Source organism: Lathamus discolor, chromosome 1 (genome assembly GCF_037157495.1).
Source record: "Lathamus discolor isolate bLatDis1 chromosome 1, bLatDis1.hap1, whole genome shotgun sequence".
NCBI lineage: Eukaryota > Metazoa > Chordata > Aves > Psittaciformes > Psittacidae > Lathamus > Lathamus discolor.
Window position 1 is genome coordinate 98,956,489 of NC_088884.1, and position 12,010 is coordinate 98,968,498.

At 40.9% G+C, this 12,010-nt stretch overlaps 1 protein-coding gene across 1 annotated transcript in view; it reads right to left on the bottom strand.

Annotated features, from left to right (window-relative positions):
- Window positions 1-12,010, bottom strand: part of RNF150 (ring finger protein 150) — a 125,558-nt gene that overhangs the window by 36,912 nt on the left and 76,636 nt on the right. The window contains exons 3-5 of the mRNA XM_065687677.1: window positions 11,299-11,370; window positions 10,788-10,870; window positions 2,515-2,611 (exon numbers count right to left, since the gene is read on the bottom strand). Coding sequence (XP_065543749.1) covers window positions 2,515-2,611; window positions 10,788-10,870; window positions 11,299-11,370 — 252 coding nt within the window. The remainder of the gene's footprint in view (window positions 1-2,514; window positions 2,612-10,787; window positions 10,871-11,298; window positions 11,371-12,010) is intronic.

Below are 12,010 nucleotides of genomic sequence, written 5' to 3' on the forward strand. Positions count from 1 at the left end.
AGGATAAAGGTTGGGCAGGAGAGGTTATACAAAGAAGCAGGAAAGGGCACTGGAGGGGAAGAGAGGAGGAGCAGGAGTTGAGGCAAGTTGAGGAAGAGAAGGCAGAGCAAGCAAAGGAAGAGGAGCAACTCATAGCTGTATAGGAATTTTTAACCCCCAATCTATCTGATGCTCTTAGACTCCCACTTCCTCTGCTGTCAGCCAGAGGAAACCCCTGACATGAAGGTTACCATCTGCCCCCAGCTTCCATGGATAACATCTCCTACTGTAAGTCACCTTGAGGGATAAGGCTCTAGCATGCAGCTCTCCCTTTATAAACCTAATTGATGAGCCATGTGGGTGAGAGCCAGTATGCTCCCTCCAAATGATGTAGTGGGCTGTTGTTTTCAGTTTATTTTCTTAGAACAACCTAAGGAATTTTTAACAGAAATTCATACAATAAAATCCTCTACACAGAGTTTGCTAGTGGAATATTAACATTCAAGCATTTGACTTTGAGACCAGCACTGAGGCAGGTTCTGAAATCTTAATGTGACCCAGTTGTTTATGTTGGTTTCAGCAGTAATTTGGGTTGGGTTTTTTTTAATTTTTTTAATTACATGCCCAGTGCAATTATTTCCACAAAAGCTCCATATGGAAAGCTCTTAGCGAAGGGAGCAGGGTGGACCCCCTTTTGCTAAGCAGTACAGAGAAAACTAGACGGAGCTGTGAGAAGAGAAACGATGGCTGAGGAAACCGAATGCCACTTTTAATTATTCCTGGCAATTAAGTTCTATACCTGCCACCACTAAGCTGTTCACACATAGTAAGAACCAGTCACATAAGCCAAAACCCTTACACATGGCTTCTGGCCCTTTTCCCTTGATGTACCAGCCTCACATAGCCTGCAAACATGTTTAGCTTCCAGCAGCTGCCAGTGAAATCAGTGAGAGATGTATTCTGGTCTCTTTACATTAGTATGTAAATACTAATGGTACTAAACTTTCTGGGAAGACCTTAACATCTCATTGCAGGCCTCCAGAAAGTAGAGGTCTGCTTTGTTTATATCCCCTGTTTTTGAAGCCGGATGAAGAACATGTTAATGAAATGCTCAGACAAAAACGTGAATGGACCAGTGTGAGAACAGAGATCATAAGGTCCTGTATGGTTCAGAAGAAAGCCATGGAACAATACACTGGGTACAGAAGTGTCAAAATCCTGCATAACTGCTCATTGGCAGGCCTGTGAACTGACACATGGAAACTGGGGAAAAATTTCTGTATTAGCTTAGGTGCAGAGATGAATGGCAGAGGCAGCCTTCATTGTTTTTTTTCCTGACATCTCAAACACTGATCGAACAGTTGTATCATCTTTTAACATTTTAAAGACAAATACACATGGCCTAGTAGAAAAAAAAGTAGCCCGACTGTAATAACTTGTTATCCTAACTACAATACTTCATTTTTCCCATTTAAAGTTTTTGTCTTAGTTTGTATTAGATTGATTAACATATCTGCCTACTTCAGTAAAAACATACTTCATTACTTGCTGTGGAAACTCTTCTGCAGCAACCTGCTTGGCTTCCCAGTCTCCATGAAAATGAACTCTTGGAGAATGGCTGTATCAGCTCCCCTGGTATGTTCACATGAGCTATGTTACTTTATATAGCTCTTTCAGATGTCAGCGAGCATGTCACCATCTGTAACTGGGGAGGGTATTTACAACACCTGTTAATGCATCAGCCTATGGTGTTGGAGTACTGAACTTCACTCTCACGTGGCAAGCTCCACACAGTGTGAGAAAGTGACTCACTTCTTCCTGGTGAAGTCCATGATCTCTGTGATAGCTGTGCTTAGGAAACTGTATGACAGACAGGAAACACACTATCTGAATGTAAACACGCAACCTAAAAAGATCAATTCCCTTGGCAGCTTCTAATCACATCTGAATGTTCCAAATAACAAAGAGCTTAATAATTTCTTGTATGTCATGTGGTTAGTTGCTGGGAGAAATGCTTCCTAATTGGAATTAGGAGTACAGAGATTGCTAGAGATAGACTTTAAGAGAAATTTGACAGAAAGAAAAGATTTTGCTCCCCAGAATAAGCAATTAGTTGTCCTCCACTAGTATAGCAGGAAAAATTCTACTTGCAGACCTTCTGCTTTGAGATTTGAACCAAGAGCATGATTAAAAAAAAATAAATCCAGTCCTGATTTAAAACACAAACAAAAGCTATGTGAAAGAATCTATAAATTCACCAAACACCAGTACACAATCCTCTGCTCCACAAAGCAGGCAACCACAGACACACAAATCCCAACATCCAACCAACCCCCATATACATGCTCTTTCTTGCTAATCAAAGCGGTGTGAAGAAGAGAGGTAGAACCAGACATTTTGGCTTGTACTACCCTTAATAAATCAGTAACATGGCAAGAAGGGAAGGATGGGGACAGACAGGCAAAGGGCTAAGGATATACCCAAGTAGCTGGTATTTCCCTCCTGCCCCGACCAGCTGCTCTGCGATGTGCTTACCGGGATCCCTAGTGCTTTTAGAATATTCATTTTACACATCGGGCAGGTACGATGGTCTAGCAGCCAGGGGTCTACGCAGGACTTGTGGAAAAGATGCCTGCAATGAAAACCAGGACATTTTAATTTGAATCCACCACAGCACAGTTTACCACCTAGTACCAGACACTTCTGAATTCAGTGAAGTGAAAGTATTTAAAATGGTGTGGTTTGCAGCCTCTGCAAGGGCAGCAAAACTACATCCTATGCACGCAAGACTAAAAATATTTCTGTAGCATCTCAAGCACATGTGCACACTGAGCTTGGAAAAGCACATACATACGTAATTGTGGAGTTAGAAAAACCACACAAAATGTATCAGCAAAACCCATGTTCTTTAAATGTTAAAGGTCAGTAGACAAAACCTGCTTGATGGTAAAGGTAGAAATTACATTAGTATGTCTTGATGGCTCTGCAGACAAACCTGATTACATATTATTTAAATGTGAAGCCATTGGGGGTTGCGTATTTCTTAGACAGAAGGAAAGAAAGTGAATTAAGAAAAAAATATCTACTTTTCATTTAAATAGAAAAACCAGGATGATACTTCTTAAAACATTCTCTCTGACTTTCTTGCTCTTTAGAAGTTATGCATCAGAGAGAGCTCTTAAACAATTCCAGCCCTGAAGGGGTTGGTGCTAATCCTGTGCTCAGTTTGAAATGACCACTAAGCAACCTCCTAAATCCTGTGGCTGCTGGGGGCCACTTAAGACATTATTCAGGTGCAGGAACAGAAAGTTTCTTGTCTAGCTTTGCCTGACACAAACTAAGATTGAATATAGAGATATTTAGTGTGTGCACCTGACTGACAGATTGTATTTTCTCTTGTGAGCACACTCTGTGGCTTTAGAGAACAAATACTATAAAATGCAGCAATGTGGGTCTCGTGATTTAAGAAATGCTGTTGAGTAGGTCAAGCAGAGGAGAAGGGGCTCAGCCCAAGGCCGTGAAGTTTGTTCAGCAACACTGCCTCCGAAGAAAAAGAGGAGTATTTCCCACCATGCGCACTGCCTCAGAAATGACATCAGCATTTAGGAAACTGAAAATTGACTTGCCTTCCTAAAGCTCCTTTTTAATCAGTTAGACTAGAGTAGTTCACTTGGAAAGAGCCTTAGTTCAACTGTCTAATATAACTTAATAACAACAACTTAAGCAAAACTGAAAGAGCGTATCTTATTCTGAAATATGAGACTCGATATACACACACAGTCTTGCTCTAAAAGGCACAAATTAAAACTAATTTGCTTGTTTTGACACACCAATCTAGATCAGCTCTAGAAAGATTTTCTTTCTAAGGCGTGCAACAGGTGTCACATATTTTAGTTGGCAGAGCCTGAAAGTCTCCTTTCAGTCTGCTTGAAGTTTTACATTCCGCTTGAACTTTTAGATCTGTGCAGTCCCCCGCCTGGCTTCCCCTGTGTTGCTACTGTCCCATGTGCATCACCCATAGAGCACAGCCACACAAACCCACCAGGTAACCACAGGCTCACAGCTGCCCAAGGACAACTGTATGAGGTTCAACAAGGTTCAGTGCCAGGTCTTGCCCTTGGGTCACAACAACCCCATGCAACACTACTACAGTCTTAGGGAAGAGTGGCTGGAAAGCTGCCTGGTGGAAAATGACCTTGAGGTGTTGGTCGACAGCTGAATATTAGTCAGCAGTGTGCCTAGATGGCCAAGAAGGCAAACAGCATCCTGGCTGGTATGTGAACCAGTGCAGCCAGCAGGGCCAGAGAATTGTCCCCCTGTGCTCAGCACTGGTGAGGCTGCATCTCGGATACTGTGCTCAGTTGTGGACCCCTCACTACAAGAGAGATATTGAGGTGCTGGAGTGGGTCCAGAGAAGGGCAACAAAGCTGGTGAAGGCTCTGAGGAACAGCTGAGGGAACTGGGGTTGTTTAGTCTGGAGAAAAGCTGACCTTATTACTCTCTCAGATAACCTCTACCTGAAAGGAGGTTGTAGCGAGGTGGGTATTGGTTTCTTTTCAAGTAAGAAGTGACAAGACACAAGGAAATGGCCTTAAGTTGCACAAGGGTAGGTTTAGACTAGCTACTGGGAAAAGTCTCTTCATTGAAAGGGTTGTCAAGCATTAGAACAGGCTGCCCAGGGAAGTGGCTGAGTCACCATCCCAGGAGGTACGCAAAAGATGTGGCACTTAGGGACATAGTTTAATAAGACTTGGCAGTGATGGTTCGACTTGATGATCTTAAAGGTCTTTTCCAATCTAAATGATTCTGTGATTCTAAGGCTCCGCCTGGAGCACACACGAGCCTCCACAACGACATACAAACTCTGAGAAAGCCAGAATCACTTAATACACCAATTTTAAATATCTACAAGGCACATATTCAGCTGAATGGGTTGGCTGCTGTATTGTGTCCCAGCCTCTCTCACACAAGACACGCATGGGCTTTCAACTTGATCTAAGATACTGAGGTGCACTTTCACCTCCATTTGTAACCCTGGTTCTTACTAACACGGTATCAGCCCACATAGTAGCTGGCTGGTGTAATAGCTGGCTTCAGGCCTAAATAACACTAGAAATTCAAAGCCAAAACTGTGTGAACTCAGCATCTTATTCTTTTCAATGTTTTTTCTCACTACTTCTAGATGAAATGGGTGCTTTGTGAAACAAAGCTACATGGCAAATTATTGCATTCCTGTACTTGGTCTGACTTCGCACAACTACTGGCAAAGGGCAAATCTGTTCTTGGAAGTTCAACCTAGTCTAATTATATCAGTTGGCTGCAGCACCAAACTTTGTCAAACCTCATCTGATCCTGTATGTCAACATGATGAACGTAAATGAAGCATCATGATACGTGACGTTTTAACCACTTTACGAGGTCCATGAAAGTTCACAACCCTCCTTCCAACCAGGATTGCCTTAATGGATAAAAACACAATGCATCAAATTTTGTTGTCTCTCCTGTGTAACTCTTCATTCTTGTCATCCCAGGAGGGACATACTCAGCCCATCATAGGGTAAGCAGCCTGAATAGGCGAAAACAAAAAAGTACAGTCCTCAAGCATGTGTAATTTTACATTTAGAAGTCTAACCAACAGAATTCCTTGGGTATGTTAATTCATGGAGGGTACTGAAAGTCAACATCATGTTTTTCAGCTATTTGGAATAATGATGAGATTCTTGATAGTGATTGGTTTTCTTTAATTATATACTGAAATGCATAAACAAATATGCTTAACGGCAAACATCTGAAGCACGTTTGTGCCAAAATAATCAGTACATTTAAAAAATATGAGATATTTATTATTCTCTTGTAAAAAAAAAAAAAAAAAAATCCCACACCAAAAACCAAAGAGATTTCCAAAATCTGTTTTGGATTAAAAAAAAACCCAAAACAACAAAAGTAACTTCTACCAAGCAATTTTACCATACACTAGAAGGCCTCCTTTTGTTTTCCAGTTCAAGCTTTGTAAGCCTCAGTCAAGCTGTGGTTCATATTACAGCACTTCATAATGTCTGTTAATCACCAAAAGCTTGGAACAAGCCTTAAAGACTTGAAAAACTGAAGTTTAGTGTTCCTGAAGCTGGCTTCAAAAAACAATAATCTAAAATAAATCCTACCATTTAAATACATGACAGATCATGTCACTTTGCACTTCTCAATACTAAATTAGCACAGTGTAGTATGGCTCTATTAATTCCAGATTTAACATGCACAACAGGAGAACTTGATTATTTGACACAAATTTATGGGGAAATGGAATGTTATAAAAATCAGATAAAGATTTGAATTTTTTAATTTTTGTACCACATTATATGATTAGAGCACTCATAATAACTAATTTTGGACATGTAAACATTTGTGCAAAGAAGTGAAGAGGCAGGCTTTGCAGATTTGGATCTGAAAGCTTATTTTATTCTGACAAGTAAGACTGGTAAGTTTATCATCCAAATTAAGGCAAAACAAGGGCCAGCCCAAAGTAAGATGAGAGAGCAACTGCAATATTTCACCGTCACATGGTAAGACAATGATGTAAAAAGTTCAATAGCAAGAAAAATCCCTCTTCCTCTGCAGTTCTGACTGTTTTAAAAGAAAAGGGTTTTAAAAGAAAAGAAAGGGTAGAAACACCATGGATGAGTTCAGAAGTAACGAACGACCCATACAGGGAGACAGTAAGAGAGATATTTCAAGTACAGGCTCAGGACATGGCTTTGACAATCAGAGTCAGAGCTAACAAAAAAATGTGTGCACCCACAAGCATTGCAAAACTATGTTCATTTGGATGGGCTTAAAGTTTCTTAAAAGAACTGTACTTGATTAATTGAGAGGAAGGCGAGAGGAGAGGAGATCTCATAACAATCCTCATACAAAACAAAGGCTTTCATAAAGAGAAAGGAAACAACTGTTCTTCAGCTCTCCTAGGGATAAGAGATGAAATGATGTGTTTAAAGTGCAGCAAGTGAGACCCAGGTTACACAACAGGAAAAGCTTCACCACAGTCAGGGTAGTGAAGCACTGCAATAAATTATCAGGGGAACTGCAGAGTCTTCATCCCAGGAGACTGCGGAGTGTGTTGGAAAAACCTCCCAAGAACACCACGGGCAGTGTCCCTGTGCCGTTCCAGAGGTGGTAGCAGCCTCCTGGGATCCCTCCTGCATTCTTCTGTGACAGCACGTGACTGAGTAAAGCTCACAGAGCACAAAGAAAGGAAAAGAACCTCAAAGTCCCAGTGCATTTCATTTACTATTAACACAACAGCACTTCGTATTTTTGAACTGGACATTACTTTTGCTTGAAATGTACTTAAATTTTCTGTAAAGCTGCAATTTTAATCATACAAGGAAAAAAAACCCAAACAATTTCAGGCTAATTGCAAAATTATACTAATAATGTGATTATTGTAAAACTATTGTAAAGCTTTCAGACTGCCAACAGTTCTGAGGATCTTTTTTTCCAAGTTAAGGGAAACTTGACTGTTCTCTTCCCACCCCCTGCTCCTAGTCCTACCTTTCCAAACTGCACGCAAACAAACCTAGTAGTCATGTCATTTTTCTCAGAAGCATGAGCTAAGAGAAAAGGAGACAAAAGCAGAAAGAGATGTACATCCCTAAGGACCCTGAGTAACAGCACTGGTTGCCTGGACTAGAGATAGGGCTGAAACAGAGGATTGAGAAGGGTTTTGGTGAGCAGCCCTGTAGTATTCAATGAGAAGGTTTGAGCTTTTGGGGGTTCATATACAGTATTATTTGTTTATTTTTGAGGAAGAAGGAAGGACAAAAGATGATAATGAGGGTAAATGAAAGGAAGGAATCAAGGGGAAGAATGTGATGAAATAATTTTCACGGGAGGACTGAGGACAAGCCTGATGACTGAAGCAGTCTCTGAAATTACAGTTGTTCATGGGGTGAAGGTTCAGAGGAAGGGAGCAATCTGGAATGGGGTCAGAAAGTGTGTTTATTGGTGACAGATATGAAACAACAAAAAAAAGAGCTTATGAAGAACTCAGTAGAGATGAGGTTAAGAGAACTGATTTGCCTCTCTGTAGAAGTTTAGTAAAAGTTCAGTAAAAGGCACACAATTGGAGCAGCAGCACTAGCAACTTCTCCAAAGCCAGAGCAGAAAGGACAGAGGTGTTTTGAAGCTAGAGATGGAGGACAAGGAGAAGGAACTAGGGCTATGACAAGAGATATCACTCTGGAAACAATGAACTTGGTTACATCTGATGTGTCAGTGCCCGCAAAGATAACTTCAGTGATGCTTGCTACCCTTAAACATAAAAACAGCTGCAAGCCAACACTTTTTTAAAAATGAAGCGTCAGTACTTATTTATTTAATACATTCTGTAGAGTGAAGTTTATTGATACAGTCAGTGGTGAGAGCTGGCTAAAGAGGGCAGAGAGGAAGAAGCACAAGTTAACTGGAATTCTCCTCCTAGCTCTCCAGAGCGGAATATGTAACAACAGGCTATCCCAGTGCCACCTCTCTGTCAGCGGGAAAGAGAGGACATTTGGAGAAACAGCGTAAGTACAGTAACCATCTATCTATATGGCTTCAGAGCTCATCCACTGCAATACTGGCTGGTGGGCTTTTGGTACCAGTTTCTTAGAGGAGATTCAGGCTCCACCAGCCTTAAAAAGAGATCTCAAGATACACAGAGCTTTGTAACAGAGTGTAACTGCTAGCAGGTTTTCCAAGTACTGCCTGCAGTACAAAGCAGGATATTTCATGTGCAGCTCTTGGGGAGTATTTGGCTTTGCAGATAAAAAGTTCTACATCTTGAGCACCCCCTGTAGAGAAACACTAAGGTCAGCCCGCACTGGTGTCATACTGTGCTGGCTTCTGTAAGGCTTGGTGAAATGCCAGCTTCTTATTAAACAACAGTCTAATGAGTTCCCATACTAGAAACAGCACACAGTTTAACTGAGGATGCTGGAGGAAGAAACCTACAGAGTTTGCAGGTCTTTAACACTCTCCTACTCACTTAACAGAGACAGAAATTAATCCCCCCCCCCTTCTTTTTTTTTTTTGGATGAGGAGATGAGACTGACAACAGCAGAAGGAATCATGACTACAATTTCCTATCTTGGAAGTCCAAACCCATGTGAGTGTGCAAAATACTGTCCTCACAATTTATGTAGCAGAAAAGCCAGGGTTTGTGAAATAGCTGCTTGAGAAAGATCTTTTGAGTTTTTATAATTCAAAACTGCTGAGGCTCAAACTGTGAGTATTTTACCAGACAGCTCTGCCGCTGCTACCCTTTTAGCATGAGTCATTTTCTAGGCGACCTTTTAAGTCAGCCAAGAGCTGAACATCACCTGTTAACTATGTGTTTCCTATTCACTCTGTTTGACTCAACACTGTGGATGACAAAGTCTGACTGCAGCCTCATTGAATTAGGAGGCGAGACACAAGGGAAAGCTAGATCCTAGATGTATTTTTTGCTGTTGTATAACTACCTCCAAAAACTGCCTCTATCATGCAAAATTTTCAAGCTTTATTACGTTTCTCTGAAAACAGGCATGATGTCAAACCAAAGGCCACATTTTCTGGTAATTTCTCATTTTTCTGTATTTCTGCCCCATTAAGTGATGCATTTGTGTCTGTTTGTAGAAAGAAAAAAAACCAAAAAGAGTTCACATGCATTTGTCATTGTGGGGGATTTACAGTAGGTCAAATCTATGATTAATCTGTTGCTTTCAGTTTGTCATTTAGTGATGGCAGTAAACAGATTTAATGAGTCACATGACTGAACAGAAATGGACGGCTTGTAATATTCGAGCATCTACTAGGGAACAACACAGCAGGAAAAAACCTAAATATTTTGGTTTCTAAAGCCAGTGAACATGCAGAAGAAGAAACTATTAAACAAAAAAAAATATTTCTGCTCTGTATGTACAGCACTTGAGATTCCTATTTCTAGGAAAAATCAAACACTTGCTCTTGTTCTCCTAGAGGAATAATTATTCCTAGGAGCTTCCTAGGAAATTGATCCTTAGAGAAAACCTCATTAGCTAACACCTCACAGATGACACTACTGTGGCACAAAGAGATGAATACAACTGTTACGGGTGGCAAGAAGCTGTGCTCCTGTGTCGTATCACTATTACTCTATGTGCTGCACAGGTCACATTCACATGAAGGGAAGAAAAGAGAGAGAACATGACCAGTAGCTCTTCTTGTCACCTCCATGTCCCAGATGCCTGAGAGTATTTTCATGGCAGCAATAGGTAACATGGTCTTTGTCACATTCCCTCTTTGCTTTACTCGGCACATCTCTTTTAATGGCTGGGTTCTTTTTCTGGTTTTTTTTTTATAGAAGTCATCTCTTTCTCAGCACCTGGGCATGGCCCAGGACAGCAAAAGAAGCAGCTCCACGGGGAGCAGAAGCCTGCTCTATCCCTGGCTGCTGTGCCCGGGTTTCAATTTGGAGTGAGGGCAAATTCTTCTAAGGCACTTATTCTATACTGATATAAAACCAGTGAGGAAAATAGAGGAATAAAAACTTTTAGTTTAAAAATCCTACTGAAGACTCTGTAATAGGTCAAGATCAGACACAATTTCTGACTATCAAGCCAAACTCAGGTTCTCACCACCATTAATACTACTTCACCTGAAGCTGAATAAAGAGGCATTTCAAACTTCTTTATCAACCAATTCTGAATAAACCAAAATTATAAACTTGTCCATCTCTCCCCAAGCTCTGTGTGATCCTGTGAGACAGAGCCTGTCTGTAAGTAGAGAGAATATCAAGAGTACCTTCAACTTACCTGCAAGGCAAAATTCTGACAACATCATTGGGCTTGTAGCCTTCAATACAAACAGCACAGTTATCAAAGTCTGGCTCAGTTTCCTACAAAAGAGAACATTCATAATTTTCATTTTTTTGATTTTATCAGATAATTTCTTAATTCAAGAGCCTATGTGGCAAAGTAAAACTCTCACTGACGCACGCTGCAAACCCACTAACGCATTTCAAGACAGAAGCAAGTCAGATTTTCCAACAGCTGGAAACGTGCCCTACAAAGCATGCAGATTTAGTTAGCATGTTTTAACTCTCAGGATTTCCCGCATCTTTACAGAATCCCCTTCTCCCTTTACTCCATTCCATCAGTAAACTGCTTACTAGTATTCCATGTCCATCCCTCCCCTTGCCCTACCTGAAGGACATGTAGTAGCTAAATAAGCAGTCGCCATGTCTGTTTGTTCCCATTGTCCCAGTGGTCTGAAGGAATCCTAAGCACAGAGTTTCATTTGGTAATGAGCAATTTGAAAAATTACCTTATCACCTTTCCTGATTGTTCTGACTTGCAGCTTGCTGATTGCTTTCTTTGCAGCATCTCCAAGCCGGCGCTGTAATACAAAATTTGCTCTTTAGCAAAGAGTGTCTCCGCGCAAAAATAATCACCTTTTCTCCCTAGGCTTCTTAATAATCTGAACTGACTGTTCATGAAACAGGACAGTGTTGTGTAAATACAAACAGATGAGGTCAGTCATACTGTTATTCACAGTAAGGGCACAGTAGGTATTTCAGGCTTGCTGATAACCACTGAACAATGAGGCAAAGCTAGTCTTAATGGAGTTCCAGTGGAGACTGCACGTGAGCCCATCATGATGCTACTCACTCTCCCACTGAATAGCAATGTATGTAACAAGTCCACTATTTGTGTACCCCACTTTTTCCCTCTCTTATTCTAATGACACTTGTAAAAAATACATTGTTAAATGAACACCTGGGGTACTAGATAGAGTGAACACTGAACTTAAGATTCAGGTCTTTATTTGTAAGTTGTTTCAGTTCCAGTTCTTTCAGTAAGCTGTTAATTTATTAACCACAAACTCCGTTCTCTGCTGTTCTCTCCTCCTGCAATACAGCTGCCTACTTTATAGGAGCTTTATAGCTTCCATGCTATAGAAAAGAGGCAAAAGCATTTGCAGTTTCTTACAGGTAAAGCACTGCACAGTCCTGCAGTAACATCATAACCGTTTGCTT